At 38.5% G+C, this 25,978-nt stretch overlaps 1 protein-coding gene across 1 annotated transcript in view; it reads right to left on the reverse strand.

Annotated features, from left to right (window-relative positions):
• The window catches only part of LOC149800530 (uncharacterized), a 32,463-nt gene extending 14,114 nt beyond the window's left edge, over window positions 1–18,349 (reverse strand). Inside the window, exons 1-2 of the mRNA XM_089954459.1 lie at window positions 18,171–18,349; window positions 8,458–8,628 (exon numbers count right to left, since the gene is read on the reverse strand). Of these exons, the coding sequence (XP_089810585.1) occupies window positions 8,458–8,628; window positions 18,171–18,319 (320 nt within the window). The 5' untranslated portion in view covers window positions 18,320–18,349. The remainder of the gene's footprint in view (window positions 1–8,457; window positions 8,629–18,170) is intronic.
• Window positions 18,350–25,978: the final 7,629 nt, after the last annotated feature.

A 25,978-nucleotide genomic window follows, 5' to 3' on the forward strand; every position in this document is an offset into this window, starting at 1 on the left:
AGCGGCCTCATTGATTATTTCCGTAGAGTTATTTCCGGCTCGTTTTCCTCCAATTAGTACTTCCAGCCGTGATATATCACTGAGAACACTATTAGGGCAGGTAACGCCGTAGGATTCTTTACCAACAGGGTATCCTTTTCCTTTTTTTGGTGTTATACTCTTAACTTCCTTGTGGAATGCGTCGTAATCGGATTTACTACGATGTGGTAATGCATCTTTATGTTTACTTGCTAAATACACTATTCTTGCCCAGTCCTTTAACGACTTTATATTTTTCTCGTAACCGCTATTGATATGCTTCTTATCTCGTATGCTCTTAGCAAAATTGTTGGCAGTAAAATTAATTAATTCTTCCCTGCTGTTGAAGCCTCTAATTTCATCTATTGTGCTCTTCTTGAGTACAATACGGGGTATATTCCCCTCTTTTTCTTCCGGTATTTCTTCTTCTGGTGTTTCTTCGGGTATTTCTTCTTCTGGTTCTTTCGCAGTAGCACCTAGTTCTTCTTCATCGGCCATTGTAACATAAGGTTCTTGTGGTTCGGTTATAGCGAGTGGTGGTGGCCTCCGTGTTGTAGCAGCCGCTATTTTTGCAGGAAGTGTTTCTAAAGACCTTTTTGTTTGTTCGGTCTGAGCCGCTATCTTTTCAAGCGCACCAAGAACGGGTACAGTTGCCGCCGTAACATCTTTGGTCGCTTTAGTTACCGGGGCAAAGAGTTGTTCGCTTCCAACAGTAAAATCAGTTTGCATTTGCTGCCGCGTTTGAAGTTGTTCTCGGACCCTGTCTCGTAACGGTATGAACTTTTTAAGCGCTGCTAGCCGCTCTCTGGCTAGCCGAGTAGTAAGTGATTCACCTACCATTATTGCAATTGCGATGCAATTTCTAATTTCTCGCCGGAGGCTCCGTCTATAATTCTTCTAATGTTTTTGATTTTACTAGAAATCTCCCTGCGTCGTTCATAAACACGTCCAAGTTTTTTTCGTATTATTTCAACGGCAGTGAATAGTCCAATGAATGCATTTGCGTCATTGTGGTACAAGTTTTCATTGATCGTATGTTGTAATCGTTTTATAAAAAAGTACTCGCGGGCCAGGGTAAAACGCCCCCGTTTCGATTGTTCGTTAATAATCTCATAATCGGATAATATTTTTTCACTGTCGAGACCATCAGATAATTCAATTCCTTGATTTTTTAATTTTGAAATCTCGGCTAATATATTATTGATGTCTTCGATATTCATTATTCTTATAAAACATCTTGTTTCTAATATCAAAAATATTAATAAAAAGAAAAATGAAACCCCGTGTATCAATCCCGAGGTGTTTAATAATTCGTTAGACGTGACCTCGTCAGCGCCATAGGCGCCGGTGACTTCGTATCTACATATGAAAATCGAATTCTATGCCCGGTCTTTTTTGAGATTGCTGTTTGATATACTCGTTCTGCTACTTTTCGTATTGAGGCGATACAAATGTCAAAGTATCTACTGGCTTCATTCATCGACTGAAATATTTTTTCCTCGTGAGTTGTTGTATCAAATGACTTTACGGGTTTTGCTTTCTTTGGGTATTTACCGGTTTGGCCTTTTTTGGTATTTTGACTCTGCGAGACAGCTTGCAGGTTTGTAAGAGAATTATCAGTCTTATTATTATTAATATGATCAATAACAAGCCCATTCTCGATTAATCCGTGAAAACATTCATAGATGATTCTGTGACAGAGATATTTCTTCTTTCCGGCACCAAACATTAAATACCCGTGATTATTTACGGTACCAACCGGCTTCTTCAGTTTGCGGTTTCTAACAATGCCGTCGCGAGACGCCTCGTAACTGACGAACACAGGATGCGGCTGAAATTCTTGGTCCATTTGTATAATAATACTATTTGTCTAATTTATTATTTGGTTTAATTATGAATCTTTCAACGTAGTCTTGGGGGGTTTTAATGACGAAATCGGCGGTGGGGTCAATGACGGCGTTTTTAATTCGCTTGTCATAATAGCGTTTTAGTTCCCTGTATCGCTTTCCGCCACAATTAATACATAACTGTGATTTTCCTCTTACACCGACGTGGCAAACCAAGCACGGGAGAGGGCCAAGAGAACCATTACGAACGCTTTGTAAATGATACCCGCAGAATTCACCTCTACATGATTTATTGCACGGGGTTATCGACCCAATCATCAACCATTTGCAGTGATTCATTATACTATATTCTTTCATTTAAATACTTGTTTTAATTATATGGATGAGTTTGAGAGATTAGCAGTAATTAAGTCCTGGAAAAATATTAAGTTCAATCTCGATAGAGTCCTCAAGGACACACCAAAAGCGTTAATAAACGATAAAACCCTGTTGAATAAAATACGCGATTGTATCAATGAATTCAAGCGTGATGGTGCATCTCATAGTTGGTCAACATTTCGAATTGATGGTGTTGTTGATGCTACCATGAACGACAACCGCGCAGCAATGATAATATCACAACTTGACGGTAAAAGATATTTCTTCAGAGTAAAATTTATTGTCCGGGTGGAATCAGGCGATTGGATCATACGTGATAAATTTGAACCAGTTCTCAGCGACATGAAAACAGTCACTGTCAGCCGCGACTCCAAGCCGGGACTGTTAACCGGAGTTGACAGACCATACTATGAACGAGCGTATCCTGAAACAGCAGTTGTTTATGGAATATACCCGTTAAATAAGAAACCTGATATCGGAAAACTGAAACCGATGAAACAGTCAACTGGGATAAATTGTGTAGCAGAACGAATAATAGAGCATTTTACAAATGCATGTCGAGGAAATAAACTGACTGATCTACGGCGTAGCAAAATAAACCAATGGGAACTAACCGTAAAAGAGCGTGGAGCAACCATCAGCGACATAGCGAGATTAGAAACATCGCTGAGATTTCCAATAACCGTTACAACGATAACCGGTGAAGTATTATACGAATCGAAGTACAAATCGAAGGGAGCCCCAATCAAAATTATTGATCATAACGAACACGCATGGACGCCCGCGATCACAATATTTCCACGGGATAGAACAGTAAAGTATATACCCGAAGAATTCCTGGGAGAACAATTCTCCCGGGATGGTTTTCTCGCGGAGAGGAAACTATTTGATGCTATTGCCTACTTGTGTAAAAACGACCCTGTATCAGTGTGGTTACTTCGCAGCGCTGAAAACGATGCGGATACCTTTGATCAGTTTGTAAGACCAAACGGTGAATTATATCGCACTGAAGCATTTCACAACAGGATGAAAAAAACCGCCATAGAATTTGAGGAGCATGATGAACAACTGCTAACAAATTGTTTTACGATTCCATCGGTTGTAGCTCATGTTGCAGCAAGGAAAAATGCGTGGAGACCAACGCGCAGGGAATTTCTACCGGATGTACAATCCAGTTGTTTGGAATACTATCACGGTGGACTATGGAACACTGAATACAACCGCGACGCTATGATCTCGGTTGATATGGTTGCCTGTTATCCAGCGAGTTTTCTCGGGTATGGATCCGCCGCTGAGTACTTTAGACGATTTGGACACCCCAGTCATGAAATGACTCGTGTTGCTATTAATGGACCACTGCCTGATTTTGATTTAACCGGATTCGCTCGCATAGTATCATTTGAATTCGCGGCAGGACTCCATCGCTGTTGCTATATTTGGATCGGTAGACACATGACTGAAAAGAAGTGGTTGCCAATAGCGCTGCTACGGTATATGATTGATTGTAAAATGCTAGTTTCGTTAATTGTCAGTGACGCGATTATATCATACCGGGCGCAGACTAAAGTCTGGTTACCAGAACCGGAGCGTCTAGATAGCATAATTGACGAATCCAGAAAACACATTGATGCCGACGAGGAATATATCATCGAATGGTCCAGGAGGATATTCAACCAACGAAACAGAGAGGCAAAAGATCTCGGTAGAAGAATAATTGGTAAGTTCACACAAGGTGGAAAAAACTGCGACTACAAACGATATTGCTCACGGCTAATTATAGATGACGCAGAATATGATTTCGTAATCAAGGACGCAGTGGCGAAAAATAGATACGTGAACTGCAAAACAGCTTTCTTGTCCAATGGAACAAGGCTGGGTACAGTTGTTACTTACAGCGATGGAGACAGCCCGGCATACCCGCATTTGAGGGCGTCTATGCTGGGTTACGCCGCTATCAATTTATTCTCGATGATAAATAGATTTCCCGACACCGCGGTTAGAGTAGCCGTTGATTCGTTTTATATAGACGTAGCGTATAAGGAAAACGTAGCCGAGTTTACTAGTCCGGACGAGAGTTGGGGTACATGGAGAATTAAAAATGAAATACGACGCGATTATTCCCCGTCAGCAAATGTCATCGTTGAGAACAATTACCTACGCGGTGATAAATTGTCAGAATGGTCTAATGCACCATCGTGTTCTGATCCAATTTGTAGACACAAGACGGTTTATTTAAGCGGCTGTGGCGGGTCAGGAAAGACGACTCGGGCAATTGAATTATTTCGAACGCGGGCAAGTATAATCGTGCTTACACCGACCCATAGACTAGCGCGAGAGATAAAACAACGAAATGTTGACGCCGTTACTTATCACAGCTTTTTTCGATACAGCGGCGGTGAGTGGACTCCTGATCGAATGGGTGAAAAATTTATTCCCGACATTATCATCTGGGATGAGATATGTACTGTTTCGTTAGATACTTTACAAATGTTTCTTGAGTGGTTGCTGCGCGCGAATACAGCGGTAATCATGTGTGGGGACCATGGCCAACCACCACCATTTGTCGGCGAGGGTCCACATGATTGGTTAAAGGGTTTTGTGGACTATTATGAAGAAACCGATACTGATTACCGAGCACTTGATGAACAACTGCGCGAGGTTAAAAAACTAATCAGATTACAGCCGGATAGAATTCAATGTGAAATAATCCGCGAGGTGATTCCGAAAACGCCGTTAAATGAATTCTGGGAAACATGGAGACCAAACGATTTAATTGTAGCGAGCAGAAAGATAGTCAGAGACACACTTCAGCGGAGGTTGTTTGCGTTGCATAAGGAAAAGTTTCCAACGCGCCCAGTGCCGTTGTGTTATAGACCCGCTGACACACGGCGGCAGAACATTGAAGTTGAAATCCCGGGCCCGACAGCGTCAGGGACAAAAAAACAAATTCTCGTGCTGAATGATATCGTGCTCGTTGATATCGGTGTCGTCGAGGACGCGCTACGTGCTGATAAATCCCCGTGGACGCTAGGATACGCAACAACAATACATTCCTCGCAGGGACTGACCATCACGGACACAATTGTTTGGATGGTTGATAATCGCATCGAATGGTCGAATCTAGTCTATCTTGCAGTGTCCCGAGTACGAAGGATAAATCAGCTTCGAAGAATTGTTATTGACGAAGCCAGTGACGGAGTCACTGACGAAGCCGGCGACAAAGTCACCATCGATGCAAGCGTCATTGATAGAAAACTCTCGGGTTACCGCCAACAGGATAAAAAAAAACAGCGGCGTTTTGATATTGATGCCGAATTAATAATCTCGCTACGACAACAACAGAATAATCACTGCGCGAGTTGCAATTGTATAATGAGTTGGCGTTATTCGGATAAAGACACTCGCCAATTTACCGTGGATAGGATCGATAACAGTCTCGGTCATGTCAAAAACAATGTGAGGTTGACCTGTCTTGAGTGCAATAGACGCAACGGCGCTAGTTAAGACCACGCGGGGGTAATTGAGTATCGTCAGGTATCACTTGTAGTTGCTCGCGTGTAAATCCGCGCTGAGGAGCAGTTGAATCCAGTCTGTAGATCGGTGGTCTACCAGTTGATCGTGTTATCGTTGATATGTTATGTGTGGTAACACTCCAAATAGGATCAGTAGCTCTTTTTTTACCGCCTTCAAGCTCTCCTGGTTCATATAGATATCTAACAGTGACATCGCCAAGAATCGGCTTGGAAACACTATCTATTTTTGATCTTCCGGGTATATACTCGTATTTAATCGCGTCGCTGGGCTTCATGTTGATTGCTCGGGTAATCTCGTTATTTAACGCTGCGATTACACCTGGCAACCTTTTAACCCATTCACGAGATCGTTTTTCTTGGATGAATTCCTTCGCGTATTGATATCCAAATAACCGTTCAGCGAGAGTCCGATTGAATCGTTCAACAATTGCCTGATCACGATGTAGCGCAGTATGACCTCGTCGTACCGCGACGCTATGATGTTTCAGCGTTGATAAAACAGCGCCGCGAAATTCACTACCGGGATCAACTTGTAATAGATTTGGCCAGCGCAGATAACCTCTTTGATAAATTCTTTCAAACGCATCGGCTACTTCAGTTGCTGACTTTGTTTTTAACGGCTCCGCTTGTTTGTATCGACTCGCAACATCAACTACGGTTAGCGCGTATTTGTAACCGTTGTCATGAGGCAAAAATAGTATATCAGCCTGATGAACTTCATTAGGTACGCTGACATCAAAGCGCGAGAAGTTGATTTGTTTAGGCGGTGGTAGATAGATTTGCCATATAGCCTGTTTGGATAACCAATTAGCCGCAGTGGTCTTTGTTACCTTTGCAGCGCTTGCAAGCTTACCAATTGCGGCCTTCCCCTTCCAGTATCCTCTCGGAGAATAATAGATGGATTCCATGTTGTTATTATAAACGCTATCGTTTTCAATTACCAGCGCGAGAAGCTCCGCTTCCAATCATTAATTTACCTTTCATAGCCGATTTTACCAACCATGAAGCCAATTTTTCTTTGAATGATTTATCAGGAATAGCATTTAATGCGTGAATTAATTTTACATCCGCGATATGACGCTGTTGCAGATCGCTACTTTTGTAAGCAACATCATGAGCATGACACGCTTTATCGATAGCGTTTATTGGATACTCACCGGGTTTGGGCTGATTTTGATCATCGAGTCTGATATCTAATCGTGTTCCGGGGCCACAGTAGCTATATCCTGGGAGGTGCTTTTCTCCTGGATACTTTGCCCACGGTGTTCCGGGGAGTTTTGATAACTTGGCTGCGATGTCACCTCCTCGCTTTTTTTTTAAAACATCTCCGGGTCTAGCAGAAATAAATCTAAATTTCTTTGTACCGCATTGTACACACTTGCCAGTAAGGGCCGATCTGTTATTTCTTGTTGTAGCGGTTGTCATATCATTTGTGCCAGTACGTACTCTACACTTCACACAATATAGATCCATAATTTATGTATAGAGATATGAATATAATTGATTTTTCGGCGACTAAAACAAGAGAACCAGTTAAGCATGTTGCAGCGTTACCAAACTCGATCCGGATGATTATCATCGGACCATCTGGATCCGGCAAGACGCAATTGTTACTCAATTTAATAATGAGATGGATGAAGTGGGATAAGTTGTATTTGGTTGCTCCTAGCGTAGATGATCAACGATGCTACGAGGTGTTGAAAGATTTCAACGAGAATGCATCAGCGATCGCTAAAAAAAATGTTATTGAGTTTATTACGGATATCAATGATGCACCGGGTATTGATGATATTGATGGCGACGTTAACAATCTAGTCGTGTACGATGATGTTATGTTAGACAATCAAAAAAACCCAGCTAGGATATTTTCCAGAGGCAGGCATAAAAACACTGACGTGATATATGTCACTCAACGATACACTCAGATTCCAAAAGTAATTAGAGACAACTGTAATATTCTTGCTGTGTTCAACGGCGTTGATACACACACGCTACGAAATATTTGGCAGACATGGTGCGGCGGTGACATGGACTTTAATGTTTTTCGAAACTTTTTTAGTCATGCTCAGTCGACCCCACATGGATTCGTAACGATAAATTTACATGATCCTCGGACACGATATCGTATCGGACTTGACCAAATATTCGGTTAGTTGTAAATAATTTTCATTGTAAATAACCACTTAGCAGCAGAGGGGGCAATGACATCGACGCGGTCGTCGATGTGCTTACCGGACGCTGACGACACTGGGGATCGGCGCGCAGAAGGTGTTAATTAAACCAAATGACGTCACCATCGTGTAAGATGGACCGACGTCGTTTTTTTTTTACCAGGCGCTGACGACACTAGATCGTTGAGTGCAGAAAGTAATAATTAAGCAAAATAACGATTGGACAAAATGTCCGATTCGCCCCCTCTGCTGCTCGATTAACTTTTGGCCCCATCGTACTATCCCCATGTTAAACGTATGGACATTTTAATATTGGATTTCCTGTTTGTCATATATGTGCCTCATACAACTACTTGTATTAGCGTAGTATTTTTTAGTATTTATTTTCTCCGAAAAAGAGATCGTCCTAATTTCACTTTGACAAGTGTGCTCATAATGATAATATAATAACTAATGTTGTTTTGTTTACATTATTGTCATTGTTCATATTAACAATGCAGCACAACTTACTTGCTGGACATGTAGTTTGCATCTGTTATCACGGTGCTGCTTGCGTCACCATACCCACTGCCCTTGTGGATAAGCCACCTCTCGCCATTCGTCAATGTCACAACAACCCCTGCATGATGGATCCTCCTTCTAATCCATCCCGATACTCCAGATCCAGAGGAACCCAGAGGTCTAAATATAGAATATATGAGAGATTGATAGGAGACTCAGCAATACAAATACGCAGCCACCTAAAATTGTGTATAATTAATGTTTATGCATTATACCGGAACTAAAATGTGACCGGCTTTTGTTTCCGCTCACGGCGTTACCCGGGAGTGGTTTATTTTCTTCTTAAATTATTTCAAAGTATTGAGTTCGGTGCACCCCAAGCTGCGCGAGCAAATTACGTGCAATGAGAAAATTGGTATTCTTAAGTTCTCGGGCTGTGGATTGCACCAAAGCCGGGGTAGTAAAAGACAGAGTTAGACAGTAGCTTCACAACACAGCACAAGTTTTGTCAGGAAACTGTACACTTTAGGGGAGCAATATTCAGTTGTAGAGATAAGTGAAAAATAAAATTGAATTCTCTCTTTGTGATCCGTATTATGTGACAGAATTCTTTGAGATATTTGATGTTCGAGTATTTATTCTAAATCTTACAGATAATCAGACCTTTGACATACAACGCCAAGTTAGTAGATACATAATGGTCTGTTTTCAAGTTACTACTGAATGACGATACTAATTCGTTTAAATGTTGCATATATTAAAGAATGAAGTGATGTTCCGAATTCGTTTCGTTCTGTACGAATATTCTTCGTGGATACAGTTTCATATACAAGCCTGGTTATTATAATAATAATCCTTTACAGTACTTCCTATGAAATGATTTAATACGTAACAAGCAATTTATCTGCACGCATGCGTAACTTCTATCACTGCATTTGTAAGTAAACGTGTCTTGTGTATGTACTACACTGCTTTAGTCAGTTAGCTGTAAGAATTCGTAGGTGTGATTTTGGCTGATATATTTGAATGCAGAGTCGTAGGACCCGGTAGGGTTTAATATAACTTCTGCGCTACTGTTGGTGGTGACATTGGATTGGAGGAAGATAGTGGTTTGACCTTGGTGAGGGACCAAAATTTTCGGGACCAAAGCGTTTGGCGTGAACAGGGGGCTCTTTAGGGATCCTTTGGAAGGTTGGGAAGGGCAGACCATGCGTGGTGGCACCTTTTGATTATACGATAGAGCAGTGGGATTGAAGATACTTTGTGGTCGTCAAAGTGACGCCAAGAGTTGTGAGTTCTGTTTTTGAATTTATCAGAATCTCTATTCCAGTGAAAATCCAAAATGTATTCAGTATCACTCTTTGCGTGAAAACATATATATTTGTATATATCCTACATGTAGATGAAATATTATTCGCACAAGTTCCATACTTTATTCCCCTTGATGAATAATAATAACTCATTGGTAGCTGTGTAAATTCAAACGTTTGATACTCTTGGTGGCAGATGCAACACTGTTCGTTTGAGTACACTGTAAAATTAGAGACAACAGCTAAATCTGCTTGCATTAATGTTCGATGCCAGCGATTTTGGATTCATTCACTTTCTTGAAGGGTTTCGTCGAATGGGTTGGTGTAATGTATACGTCGATTGCTCTGGTAACAATTTAACACATCTGGGAGACATACACCGTAAAGTTTGATTTTAGCTGCACGATACAATGTTCAAACTTATCCACATTTATCATCATGAGCATGGCTGTAATAAATGCTGGCCAAAAATGTATTCATGATAAGTTTGACTGTTGTCGCTGCTGCTCCTTGATTATTTACCCACTGTTCCATACAGCTTTTAAGTTGATGTTCGTGTGGTATTTTGGGGGATTACAAAGATGTTTGACGACGAGCACCATGGGCAAGAATTGTCATCGGTTTCTGGATAAATTTTTTCTTGATGTCTTATAACTTATGTCTTCCCGTCTCTCTTTATTATTCTGCTGAAGAAGGGGTTGACATAATTGTTTTGAATTCTAAGCGTTCATTTGTTCTAGTATGTGAGTAGTGGAAAGTGTCAACAAGGAAGCTTCAACCCTACTAGGTATTAGAGCCGATGTAGTTTGAAACATTTCCTGCATGTTTTCTTCTTTTTCCATCCCCATGGCTGTGTCTGTCTTCGTGGCGTTTTCTTCTCTTTTCATGATTGTCCTAAAATCTCTCAGAATAGGTTTAGCTGTTTCGCTTTAAACTTCCTTGTGAAATAGTTGAAAATGTTACACTACTTGACGGTATCGTTAGTGATTTTTCTGTTTCTGACAACTTGGTTCCATCCATCAACGATTGTAATTCTTGTTGTAACTTTGATATCTTGGTGAAATTAGGATTAGGGGGGTGAGTGGAGTATCCGTTGTTTGTAGCAACCATGGAGTCCCATTCATCGTTTGTATGGACCTAAAGTGAGTTTGGTCCTCCCTTATGATCGAAAGGTACAAGTGTAAGTTCTTTACAGAAAAGGGTGTTGAACCTGCTTTTTCTTGTCTTTTGACTCATGGATATTTTCTGTCTCACCACTTTGCGAAGAATTTTCCGATGTTTTCATAATCACTGTTTGTTTCTCTTGAACAAATTTACTCTTCCTTCAAAACGTTAAAACAACACTGACACACGATATGAATGATTTCTTAGGTGGATACTGATTCTCTTGGTCTTGTGACAGATGTTGGTTTAGGCTCACACATGACATGTTATAAACCTCTTGTGCTAGCACTTCACTTACCGTATGAGGCGACAAAGAAAGTCGAAGTCGCCTCTTGGTTTCTTGTCAGTAAAGTGTGATCGTTTCAGTTTAATCCTAATTTTGTTTTGGACTACGTTTTACACACTCTCTCCCTATATATACAAAGAGCATCTCACCCTAAGTATGTATTTGCTCAGCTTTCAGAATGTGAACAAGATGGAAGAGTCAAAACAGTTCGTCCTTCTCGTCAGAGGGCCATTTTAAGCTATACTTCCATGTAGACGATGGATTACTTCATTTTAGATAAAGTCAAAATACTTGATATATATGCCACGAGAATAGACATCGGGCTCAAGAATGTCCACAAAGACAAAGAAAATGAAAGACAAGAGAAAATATAAACAAAGAAAAATATATCTGTAATCACTGTCAGGAAAAAGGACGTTAGTCCTTAGAGTGTCTCATGAAAACGAGAACAAGCATAAGTAGGATGAGGAGTGTTCTTCAGAAATAAAAGAAGCACTCATACCAGTCATGTACAAGAAGGCAAGACAACCAGAGGACTAAAGAGGAACTCGTACCAGTCATGTACAAGAAGGCAAGACAACCAGAGGACAAAAGAGGAACTCGTACCAGTCATGTACAAGAAGGCAAGACAACCAGAGGACTAAAGAGGAACTCGTACCAGTCATGTACAAGAAGGCAAGACAACCAGAGGACAAAAGAGGAACTCGTACCAGTCATGTACAAGAAGGCAAGACAACCAGAGGACTAAAGAGGAACTCGTACCAGTCATGTACAAGAAGGCAAGACAACCAGAGGACTAAAGAGGAACTCGTACCAGTCATGTACAAGAAGGCAAGACAACCAGAGGACTAAAGAGGAACTCGTACCAGTCATGTATAAGAAGGCAAGACAACCAGAGGACTAAAGAGGAACTCGTACCAGTCATGTACTACAAGAAGGCAAGACAACTAGAAGACACTAAAGAGGAACACATACCAGTCATGTACTACAAGAAGGCAAGACAACTAGAAGACATTAAAGAGGATCACATACGAGTGAAACAATTCAACAGACGAAACTGACAGTGATAAAAGGAATCGAAAATGGACTTTTTGATGTGTCGTGAAATTTAGATATGATTTTTATTTAAAGGGAATATACGAAAGATGAAATGTAGATGTCTCTTTGTCTTGTTTTTTTTTTAAAATAAAAAATATTTAGCATAGATAAGATACCTAAACACTCACGTATGAACACAAATGAATCATGGGAAAGGGTTTCAAGTTTAATCGATTTGGCAATCATTGAGATGTGTCTCTTTTCATAGAGACAAAAATAGCCTTGAAGAGTACCCTTTGACGTAGTTTTCGGAATAAAAAGAAAACCCTTCTGAATTGGTCATCATCACTTATAATTGTTTTAAAATCATTTTCCACGGCAAAGTCATAGCATCTCAGTGGCGGTGATAGTGATGCAGTGAAGGTTTAGAAATCTTTGCACGTGAAAGTATCTTTTTCTTCGGTTTAGCTAATTTAATTTGATTCATTTCTTTAGGTGCATAATTCCTTCAAAATACCATGTAACAGACTCTTCATACAGATGCTCTCTTCTCGTTTCTTCATCTTCGTCTTGTCTCACTTTCGTTTTATTTCCCTCTTGTTGTTGTTGTTGAACATACGCTTGTTTTGTTTCTTTTAGCTTTGCAAACAGTTCTCCAATTCTTCTTTCTCGTTCCTTTTGAAATCATCCATCAATGGTATCAATAAAGAAGGAGGTGAAGGCAGTACTACTGTCGAAAAGATTCTTGCGGAGACAACAGAGAATCAAAGCAAAATAGAAGCCATTCTCTTCTGGAAGAATTATATTGGTTGCAGCAGCCGTAGTAATGGTAGTCATAATACTATCATTCCGAGTATGCGATGTATCCGCAGCAGGCGCACCCAATTCTTTGCCCTCGTTTCTGTCAGCCGTATATATTGTACTTGAACTGTTCCATAATAGTAAGCCCTATATATTGAATGTGATGTCACGAGTCCGTTCTCTTTTCATTGGAAGAGAGCCCCATGCTCTCATAAATCTTGTAACGCGCATTTTGATTGGTGAAACATTTCAATCTATTTCGATCCGGTCTTAGTCACTAGCCCGCTCTACTCTGTTATCACCTGTTCTCAAGACATCTCAAGGAAGAAGATGGGAAAAACTAGAGCCATCAACCATTAATTTCAACATGCTCTTCAACCCACATTACCTAGTCTATGTGAAGGCATCATGGGTAACCACAAAGATCACAAACGCAGCGATGTGGAAGAGAAAAGTGCAGTTGGACAGAGAGTTGTGTGAAGGTGTGAATAGAGTATTAGTGATGAGCCATGCCGTGAAGAGACGTTTGCGGAGTAAAAGAACAGTGAAGTGATGCCATTTCTGTTAGTCGAATTTGGTTAACAAACCCAAACTCTTTCTAGACCACCCAATATCTCTAGAAAAGCGAGATAATAATTAGTTGCCAAAAAACTGTGTTTGTATATGTTTTGTTTATGTACATGTTTATTTTTGTCTAAATCTTCAAAAGAAAATACTACAACTTAAAACACCTTTCTCATTCTCTTGTGTTTGTATGTGTGTTCGGGTATAGTAATGTGTCTATAAAGATTTCCTATCCTTATGTGTGATTGTATGTTTGTGTGTGAGAGTGTGTTTCTATTTCACCTGCCCCCCCCCCCCAAATCCTACTTCCTCTTGTGTGATATATTTACAGTACAATTTTCCTTGTCCCTTGACATGCCCACCTGTCATTAAATTTCTTGGATAATCTGGGGACAAGATGAATCTTAATGTTAAATCCCAAGGGTACACAGACAACCACACAATACAAACCTATAGGCACTATTTAACATAGGATTTCCCCTTGTCCCCACAGAAGACCACAACGAAAACCTACGGGCTAATGTTAATTTCCGCATGTCTTCACAACGCCACATACTACTACTGGTGACACGAAATATCGAATGGTAACAGGTCATGTAAATTCATTTTAAATAATTTTCCTAATTCACGTGGGAAAAGAATTGTACCAAATTAATAGCTTACCTTTCGTTGTTTGAGGTTAATTTTAGATATATAAGACCCCCTTCTCATTATCTCAAAGTACTAGATGGTCATTTTCAGAGAGAGAGAGAGAGAGAGAGAGAGAGAGAGAGAGTTGGTCTGAATTTGAAAATAAGGTTTGAAGAAGACCAATAAGGACAGATATAATTCATACATGGAAAAATAAAGTAGCTACAATAGTGATATCACGACCGTGGTGTAAAAGTAGTATCACGATCGTGGTGTAAAAGTAATATCACCACCGTCGTGTACAAGTAGTATCACGACCGTGGTGTAAAAGTAGTATCACAACCGTGGTGTACAAGTAGTATCACGACCGTGGTATAAAAGTAGTATCGCGACCGTGGTGTAAAAGTAGTATCACGACCGTGGTTTAAAAGTAGTATCCTTACCGTGGTGAAAAAGTAGTATCACGACAGTGGTGTAAAAGTAGTATCACCACCGTGGTATAAAAGTAGTATCACGATCGTGGTGTAAAAGTAGTATCACGACCGTGGCGATATCATTTTTCTCTTACTGATATATTTCAATATCTCATTATAAAATATGTAATAATATGTTTTACAATGATCTTGTCCCTTTCAACAAAATGATTTGCACTCGGCATTGCAAAAGTTGCTGATTTTATTTAAACGTCAAAGCAATGATGATGCACCAACATATGGATACATCTCGCTCGGTTTCATGCGAGATTCTGGTTGAACGATATTACATTTGTATTTACATCCGCTTTCCGGCGGGGATATAAGAAAGAATGTCAAAATTCGCTATGCATCATTGTTCTACATACATGTTTTGCAGGTATAAGATAACCAGAGGGAGGGAGGGGCATTGCAATACTCAACTGTAACGACTCTATGGTCATAAACTAACTCATCGTAAGAAGCAAATCCAACAAGTTCTGTTAAATATAGCAAATAGTTAAATTATGAAAGTTATAAAATGAAAATGTAAGAGGGGCTAACAATATTATGAATTAATACCAAAATAATCCTAAAATTTTCTACTCAAGTCCAAAAGAATCAAATGCTCCCATGGAATTTCAGATCCTCGAATATACTGGTCTGCCAACAGTTATGAGGTATAACGATCGCATTGTCAAGAGCTCCATTTAATAACTTCACAGTAGTTCCAGAATAACACGTAAGTCCAATGAGCAGTTCGTAATTCCAATAAATAATCCTCCCAGATAATATATAAGCACAGCATTAAATACGTATTCAGACTGATTTTACAACAAGAACATAAGAAATAAGAATTAAAAAATTGTCCAGCCACACGTGCTTATAATACAAGCATACGGAGTGAAAACGCGTTTCTCTCCTACTCGTTACGTGACATTTTGCAAATAGTCCACATCGTAAAAGAACCCACTTGACCTAACCCACCCAATGGGAAGTAATCTGATTCTTCTAAGAACCCACCCAATACTACTAGCCAATGAGAAATTAGCCCAACTTGTCAGCAGGTTTTATTACTTAAAAAAAGTTATTAATGATCGTAAACACCTAAGTAAACACATATTTATAGATCCTACGCAATCTGCACTCTTAATATCTTAAAATCAAAATTTATACCCGCGTAAAAAAAATTAGCTATCTAATATCGTGACTATAGACGATCATTATAATTTAGTCATGAACATATATTTTACACATAATGTAGACGTAGTCATGTTCCAAGAGTTAAAACTATATAGATATACATAACACAACTAAGCTTTCTGTGACCGGTGAATTATGTGTAACTTGTACATTCTGTCAGTCTTACAAAAGCTTTTGCTTCTTGAAAGGTTAATTTATATTTAGATCATGTTTTGCATCCTCTCATGCGTTTTTCTTTCTTAATAAGAAACAAACATGTGATACACATTAATGAAAATGTATCTATTTTGATACAGTATCTTTTACTGATGTCTGCTTCTGTTAGATTTATCTCTCATAAGTACTGTTGAGTGCATGGTTCAGTCCACGTTAAATGGCAATGTAAAATTGGTTTCTATGACTGTGTGTGACATGCTGAAGTAGGGCTGAATGTATGTTTATTCAGCAAACGTTAGTATTGAGGTCGGTGGAAAATCGTTTGGTATCGTGATCTCTGTAGCAAGATCCCGGCGTTTCTGAAGTAGGTTCGGATATTACTAAAGTCAAACATGCAAACTTTTTTTTTTCTTTCATTTAGACAGTAATGACCTGATGTCTCTCAACTGCGAGAATGTATCCCTCACAGAGTTTGGTTTTTCATGTTTTTACATTCATACACTTGCTTGTAACGTGCGTCTTAAAATATCACTTTGCTGATTAGCCAGTAATATACATTCCTTTATTACATTTTTTTTTTTTTTTTTTTTTTTTTGTATTTATTCAAGGGGGGGGGGATATCACTATTTTTCTTTTTAAATGGAATTGTGTGCTGGAACGCTCATGGTATATCACTCACCAGAGGCGTAGCTGGGGGGGGGGGGCAGGGGGGTACATATGTCCCCGGGCGCCAAGGTACAGGGGCGCCAAAATGAGGCTTACAACGTTACATTATAATAAGTAAACAAGGGTAATATTCAAAAATGTGATTAAACGGGGAGGGGGCTGGGGCACCAATTTTATAGTTCGTCCCCGGGCGCAAAATATCATAGCTACGCCTCTGTCACTCACGCAAGGGCAAAACAGAACCAGAGACTATCGAAAGTTCATCCAGAAACATTTCAGATACTTTTCGGCCACTGAAGTTTCTCCGACTATGAATTCTACTCCAAAGTTGATAATGTTAGCATGGTAGCATATCAGTGAAAGTCTTTCAAGTCTTTACTGCACTGACTCTTTTTGACGTAAAAATACATTTAGCCCTTGAAGCGCTGGCTCCTTCTGATGTAAATAATACATTTAGCCTGTACCAGCATATTAAATTTAATCTCAGTAGCTCTGAGTGATAAAGCCAGCAACGCTAAATTTGTCTAGCTTTATATATGAACTATATTATTTACCTTGTTCCTTTCGAGAGACTCATCAATGTTTGGGATATAAATAATGCACATGGAAGTGGCTGGGGTGGGGGATGGGGGTGGGGAGGCCTGTTGCACACTCTTTTCTAGTCCAAATAAGTAAAAGTGCAAATAGGAAAGCCAAATATTTGTATGGATCATCCCAATAGGTTACTAAATGATAGACTATAGCATATTCCTTGCCTGCAATATGGGCAAAATATTGTGTGGGTAATGATAGTATATATATATGGTTATAAATACAATAGGAAAAAAATTAAAAGAAGTTTCATGCACCCTCTTTATCACAAACCTTTCCACGCAATATCAATTTTAACTAACTCTCTTATTTCTCGAGAATGATTAGATACGTAATATACTCTTATTTATTGTAATATGGACGAAATGTTTTAAGACGTTCTTGACAACAGATAATAGGTATCATATACTTTGAGTTTTTCAGAAAGTTCGTAGGTTCACTAGACTGAAGTTCTTTTTGCTCAGATACTGAAACTTCATATGACGTTTTGTAGAAAGCCAAACAGAAACAAAATATCACTATATATATATATATATATATATATATATATATATATATATATATATATATATATATATATATATATATATGTGCGAAATCCTCATGAATTTCGCCTTGATCAATCCGTTTGTCAATTTGAGTATGAACTAACGTACTATTTTAACTAATTGACTAGTTAGCCAACCAACTGGCTAACTGGTTGACTATTTAAGTTACCAAATAACTATTACTTAACTATATATAAAGGTGACAGTATAATATGCGTCACGTTTAGTAAGCAATCATTTAACCAAGCAAACTACAAAAGAAATTTACTAAGTTGAGCAAAGTAGTGACAAATTCTTTGATTTAAGTACTTGCCTTGTGTAATACTCCGCATAGACAACTTCACTGTTGTAGAGCTCAGTCAAGCACCTCTGCGTAGTACAATCTCTTCCTAACCCACGATCAACCAGCCAGAACACGCATGATATCCCAAAGAGCAGAGAAAATCCCATGTTGATTGTCATTTGTCGTACTGTTCAGAAACATCTTGCGCAGATTTTATATGAAGTCTCAAAGTACTGACCTTGACATTCCTAGTGAGTCTGTAAATTTTCACATCATGTAAACAAGTTGTATGATGGTCTTAGAAGCAAAACATATTTATGCCAGTATTAAATTTCGTTCGGTAGCGATCTGGATAACAAACTCCATGCTGAAGACATTTTGTACTTTTGTATTTAGCACATGCACGCACGGATGCATGCTTGAATGCATGCATGCATGCATCCATCCATATAGTCAGACAGACAGACTTGCATTCATACGTACGTATGTACATACATACATACATACATAAGTCGCTACTGTCAAGAAATATTTAAACGTTATGCTGGCATGACCTGGCAGCTGTGATAGTTTGGAAAATTTAGAGACCTTCATATAAAAAAGAGTGTTTTACGTGAAAACGTCAGAATCAATGTCTTTAATTGTATTTTCATATATCAGAAATATCGCCCATGATCTCTCCATCCATGTAGAAAGAGACACAAATTTGGTTCTCCGTATAACAAACACGTAATTAAACAGACCACTCGATCTTCGATTATTGTTATATAAATTTACTAATCTGACACCAAAGCAAAATAAAAATATAATTTACTCCTTTTAATACCAATATCTAAAGGGTTTTCCTTCTGTAATTTACCCATTTCTCCCTATCATTCAATCATGTAATAACCCATGTTTCTTTGCTGTAAGTAGTTTCTTTGTATATTCACATAGCAATGTAAAGTGAAACTGAAGATCAGAACTTACGTCAATTTATACGAACCAATCACACTATGTTTATTGTGTCAAACACGTTGAAAACGAATAATAAATGGGTTCGTCTGAACAGCGAAACCGTCAGATACAGTATGTATGTATGTATGTATGTATGTATGTATGTCTGTCTGTCTGTCTGTCTGTATGTATGTATGTATAGAATCCAGTGGATAGGTCCACACGGCACATTTCAGAAATGTTTCTCGGCTCATAATTCGATTGCACACTCAGATTTATGACTCAGAAGGAGACATTAGGTTATCAGACATATGTTAGTTAGTTGTGGAAAACTTATCTCTAGAATCCAATTGGTTAGAAACCAACCAATGGAAATTGTTGTCAGTCATTATCTTATATCTCTCCTTGAAGATATGGTTTCAGAGTTAACTTCATAAAGTGCAAATTTCGAAGAAAAGCGTCACTACTGACGTGAAAAACAAAATTTTCAGTCGGTATGAGTGGAAATTTCAGGAAATATAAGACAATGAAAACAGAACTATTATTATATGTCAATTTCAGTAAATATATTAATTCAGAAAAGAAATTAACTATTTGTCAGTCCGTGAGCAAAATTAACACAAAGTATTTTAATTGTAGAGAAGTTTTTTTTTTAAAAATAATTTTTTTAGCAAATTTCTGGGGCTCAGTGGTTAAGGTGTTAGAGTCGCGACGAAAAAAGGAATGAGTTCGAATCCTGCGATCGCATCGACCTAGTTCTTATCAACAAGAGCAAGTTATTTGAAGACGAGAGGTGTGAACACGTTTTCTCTCTAGAAGTCGGACTGATTTTGCTTTCTTGATTTTAGTTTTGAATTATCTGTGGACTGGTGTATGCTATTTGTCATTTAATCATTGCTACGCCATAATTTATTGTTTATTGCAGTGAAAATTGAAACATAGGCCGAAAACCCCACTGAAATGAAATCCCTGCTTTCACGCGCTTCTATCTCTCTCACGGCGAATGTTATAGAAATACGTATCATATTTTATATACCCATTACATTTCTCCGTCACAACAACCAAATATGCATGCTGTTTAAGATATGCTGCTAGACATAAGTAACAAGGTAGGATAAGCTATTTGGAAAGTCACACGGAATTACAATATTCAACAGACGTGGAACACCACATCTCCCAAAGTTGTTTCCCTAGAGCGTCAGGTCACTGCGATCTTGAGTCGAAACGGGGAGATGGAATAAAGTCTTTAAAATGTAAGGTGTAATCGTTGGAGGTCAAGTCATGGAACTTTGCGTGAAATGCATGCTTTGGAACAGGATACTCTTAATATCAGGATGAGGGACACTTCATTGCTTGAGGCGTATCTGAAAACCCTATGGAGAGCCTCAATCAAGTCATAATCACAGTGCACACATGCACGGCAACGGGCTGGAATTCCCCCGTTTGACTGAAATAGAAATGGACCTTGTCAAACATTTGGAGAGGCAGTGGAGGGAGAAAAAAGCAGTGTCTTGGTAGTGTATGTGTGTGATTTGGAATTTTAACGTAGCTTTAACAAGTGTACAGTCAATTGAAAACGATGACTGCGGTGTGGCAGTTTATACTGATGCCTAACACGGGGACATCATGGCCCGCAGACATGTAGCATGATGTCCCACCGAGTCACGTTATTCGGACACAAGGCCGACCAGTCCTAACGCTAACCTCTTAATGATTAGCGCCTAGCGAGGCAGCTGTTAGTACTTTTTTTATATACGTCTTTAGTTGGACTCGGCTGGGGTTCAAACCCGCGACCTCCCTCATCAGAGGCTGACGCTCTAACCACAAGGCCACCGGAACACTGAGTGTCTTGGTAGTCAGTTTCAACTATTACCCTGATAGAAAGCGGTTGCTAACTGCAATGAAAAAAAAATCTTTTAGGACAGTCAACTCGGAGTTTATTATCGCAGATTCAGGCATCATCTGGAGAGGATTGGCTTCCCATACAGACTCAGTGACGACGGAAACAGATGGACAGATAAGATGAACGCATAGGCTGATCAAGCGAATGGATTGCTCTATGTCATGGAATTATTGTGAACTCGCAACAAATGAAAAGGAAAGAAATGACAATGCATTCCAATTTAAACATATAATATAATCTGCTATTCAGAATAATTACCTACGAAAGTCTAAACGAAAGGAAGCAGTTTATAGATATATTCGCTTTTATTTTATTTCATAAAAGACTAGCAGCAGTGGAGAAGAGGATTAATGTTACTGTTGAAAACAATCTGACAATGACATCAAAAGGAATATTAATTCTTTGTGTACAATAGTTAAAGTTGAATTTAATGTTCTGAAAGAATCATATTGTAAAATAGTTTTCTGCCGGACAACTTACAACGTCTGATTTTTTCATAACAAATATATTAAAATACAAAATGGTGCAATGTTACTATTCTATCGTCTTAAATTATGTAATAGAAAGAAGCAGAACGAACAGGTTTTATATAGTCCAACAAACAATTTATTTTCCTATAATACAAAGTGAAATCTTAAAAGGTACTTAAAGTATTCTTAATTAAATCACAAATAAACCAAATAATCCCAAATTGTCTGTCACAAGTCCAAAAGCATCGAATATTCCAAATGAATTCAAATAATCTTGACTATGTTGCTGTATCAGTAGTCTTGAATGAGTTCATGTACCTATAGTCTTGATGTATCACAATGTTATTAATCCAGATTGTCTTTAAATCAATAGTCCGAAATAATTGCAACGTATTGCTTTAGTCTAAAATGTCAGTAAGCACTTTGAAATTCCAATGAATAATTTAAAAATAAATTCCTCTCAAAATTATAAATGAACACAGCAGCAGGGAGGGCGAACAGACCAAGAGGCATTTTCCAAAACAAAACCTCTAGGAAAATATTGTTCGAAGAAGGGCTGATTTAACAAAATAAACGCTTCCACGATGATTAAAAAATATCAAATAATTTGAAATAATCTTAGGACTGGCCCACCCTGCTGCTGTAGTAGTTGATATTGTTTCATCCAAATATTTTGTAAATTCATGATAATAAAAAATTTATCCATTATAAATTAAAATCATTAATATATCAATAATCATGGATGTTGGAGAAGCATGTACCACTAGATTAGCACGAGAACGATTAGAAGCAATACAAATGTATATTCCAGTGAGAGAATCAGTCAAACGAAAAATACGAGCAGTTGAAGATGGAAAGCAAGTTTTCGCTGAGTCAACTGAGTTATTATTTAAACCAATAGCTAAAGCAACTGAAAAAGCCGCAGAAACCACTGAAAAAATCCTGCTGGGAGATATTAAAGACCCTGAAGAAAGAAAAGAAGGTATTCTTCCTGTGCTAAAAAAACTGCATCAAGGGCTAAAAAAATAAAAAGAATTTTACGAGATCTCCCAACTGAAATAGGTGCAGCTCATGTTTAACCTGAATTTGAACCTCAGGATCAGGATCAGGATCAATTTGAACCTCAGGATCAAGATCAATTTGATGAAGTATTCGAGGGTGATATAAAAGATGACGATGATACAGAACCAAGACGGTTTACGACTAGGGTTGATATAACCGAAAAATTTAAACCCTTAGCTGTTAATCAGGTAAGATCAATTAAGGACGTAAATAATTTAGCTGGATTTGCATACAGAAGTTATCGTGAACGAGATGAATACTTAAAACCAGCATACGCTGGTAAATTTGTCGATCCCGATAACTGGAACAAATGGATATTTCGTATTCATCATGGTAAAAGTCAGGCTAAAGGACATGAATATGAGTTATTTAAAACCGCAATGGATGAATACGTTCATTCATTACAGGAACGATATGAAAAAATTACTTTACAGCCTTCTCCGTTATCTTCTCCACGAACTCGTTCACAGCTTGCTTCGTTATTATATACTCCATGACCTTATCCACAGCAACCTCCTCCATAGCCTTCTCAATTATTTTCATCTCCACGGCTTTATCCACGACAACCTCCTCAACAACAATTAAAGGAAGAATCTACCAATGATGAAACCGGTGCTACCGGTAGTGGTTTTGGAAATAATTCTATCTGCCCTGATAATGTTGTCAGTGATGTATCGCCATTAGAAGTTCTTATTGGAGGAAAACGAGCAGGAAATAACTCATCGGAAATAGTTAATGAAGCAACTGATATCTGTCGAAGATTATTTCAAGGTGGTATTGTAGATATAAGCGTATACCAAAATCTCATTGATGAACTTGTTGACGATTACAACGACTAGTTGTTAAATAAATAAATAATTAAATAAGATGATTGTGCATAAAAATCATTGCAAATACATACCTATTCGAGTGGTAAATGCCCGGTTACCCATGTACAAAGTCATTTACGGAAACGGATTAGGTGATATCGTTAAAGGTTTCATTACAAGAGTAGCTCCTAAAGCGGGACCTATCGTAAAACAGTTATCAATGAAAGCAATGGATTTTGTTAGTGACAAAGCCACCACTGCTATTGGTAGCTGCCAGTAAAGCATTTAGTGCCGTCAAAGACAGAATATTAAATTTAATACGCAGAAAAAAAACAACCTGTCGCTGCGGTCAAATTACCAAGTACCACAGTGATGCCCAGCGATGTCAGTAAAATAATAAACGACGCAGCAAATCAAAAACTAACTAAGTTAATAAATCAAGAAGCAGAACAAATAAATACAAATATGATATCAGGAAGCGGTCTTCGCTTTAGAAGATAACGTTTTATAATAAAATGTTTTCGCGAGTATCTAATGCTGCTTTTGACATGAACGAACAAATAAACAAGGATGAGTCTGTGCGCGATTATCAGTATTATTCATATGACGCGGTAAAACCAGATCAAAGTGGGCGAATTGAACTCCAGGTTCATGACACAAGCAGATACTTTCTGCCGTGTGAAGCGTTCACCGAAGTTGTTGGTGAACTCAAAAAATGATAATACCGTGTATGGAGCTAATTTTAAAATTGGTTTTGTAAATAATGGTATTATGGCATTATTCAAAAGCGCCATATACATGATTGATGGAAAAGAAATCGAGTCGATTCACGATAACGTCGATGTTGCCACGACAATTATGGGCCTAGCCCGATATTTAGATGATTTTAGTAGATCAGCTGGTCCTAGTATGATGTTTGCCAAGGATAATTATAATGAGGCTGATCATAATCAATTCAATCTCGTACAAATGACTCAGGTTTCTGCGGATGCTGCGTAGCTGGAACGATAGATCGGCCAGGTGCTGCATTTTCTGCAGTGCAAAGCGTTAATCATAATTATAATCGAGGATTTGCTACACGCAGACAGATGTTAAAAGGCAACCACAGAAGATTTTCGTGTATGATTCCGTTATCTCATGTATTTGGATTCTGCAGAGATTTTAGAAAAGTAATTTTTGGAGCCAAACACACAATTGTTCTTTATCGAAAAGAGAACAGTAATGATGCTATCTGGAGAGAGGGTGATGATGATCCTGCTGTTGATGCTGCTAATGCTGGTAAAGTAGTATTATCTAAACTTTCATTGTGGATGCCAGTAATGACCCCATCAATATCTGAAGAAGGTAAATTACTTTCTTTTATGAATCAAGGTGGTAAATCAGTAATGTCATGGCTGACAACGGTCACCGATAGTGCCGGCAATAACATCAATGGTATTTTAACTTGGCATATATCATCACACCAAGGTGTTTCGGCACCTAGACATATATTTATTGCTCTTCAAAACGCTAATCGATCAAATAATAATCAAAGACTCAGTCATATGATATTTGATCATTTTAACGCTAGTGAAGTATCATTGCGGATAAATGGACATCAAGAACCGTCTTAAGAAATCTCGTTAGATTTTGATAATAATTCAGTGTCGCGTGGATATCATCGATTGTTGAGTTTAATGGGACGAGATCAAAATATTGATACTGGTTTACAAATATCACAATTAGATTTTATGACATTATATCCGATCTATTACTTTTCACTGGAACATATTGATTTATTAAAACAGTCCGTGGTTGATATACATTTTAAAGCCAGAATACGTAATGAAGCTGGTGATAATTTTAAGGCGGTTGCTGTTATACACAGCGAAGGAACCATGATTTTGGAGGGTATTGGTGGCCGAATGAGAATCATTGATGCTCCTGTGGAAAAAATGTGAGATTAATTTAGATCAATCGCATTATTATAAACAATGCCATACGAACATGTTAGTGTGACTCTGACTCCGGGTCAGATGAAAAAACTTCAATCAAACACAACAAAAATCTGCGGGATAAAAATAACATTAAAAAAACAATCAACTTCATGGTGGTCCAAATAAATTATCGTTAACTAAGACTCAACAAAAACATTTTAACAAAGCTAAGTCGGCAAATATTGGTGTTCAAATTGATCTTTCTCCGAGCGCCATCAAAGATATGGTTAAGGTAGGTTATTTCTTTCCGCTTTTAGCTGCGTTGCCAGTACTGATAGCCGCAGCTGCTCCAGCTGTGGCAAAAGCAGCCGCGCTGGGTGTTGTCGGGTACGCTGGTAGTAAATTAACACAAAAAATAACAGGGGGAAAATACGGCAAAAAAAAGGACGTGGCCTAAGATTGCCAGGAACACCTCCATGGTACGGACGCGGCCTGAGACTGCCAGGAACACCTCCGTCGTGGTATCCCAAAATCAAATGATAACGCCGATGTCAAATTTTGATTTAATTAACGCCGCTAAAAAACTAAAAATAAAGTTCTTTAGAGGTGTATTTATGCGAGATTAATTACCACATCATCCAAACCGCGATGAAACCGGAATTATAAATCTCGATGACAGCGTTGGTGCTAGCACGCACTGGGTTGCTTACGCGATAAATCCACGTGAAGTTATCTACTTTGA

The sequence above is a fragment of the Sinohyriopsis cumingii genome, chromosome 4, assembly GCF_028554795.1.
Source record: "Sinohyriopsis cumingii isolate HCF-2022 chromosome 4, ASM2855479v2, whole genome shotgun sequence".
NCBI lineage: Eukaryota > Metazoa > Mollusca > Bivalvia > Unionida > Unionidae > Sinohyriopsis > Sinohyriopsis cumingii.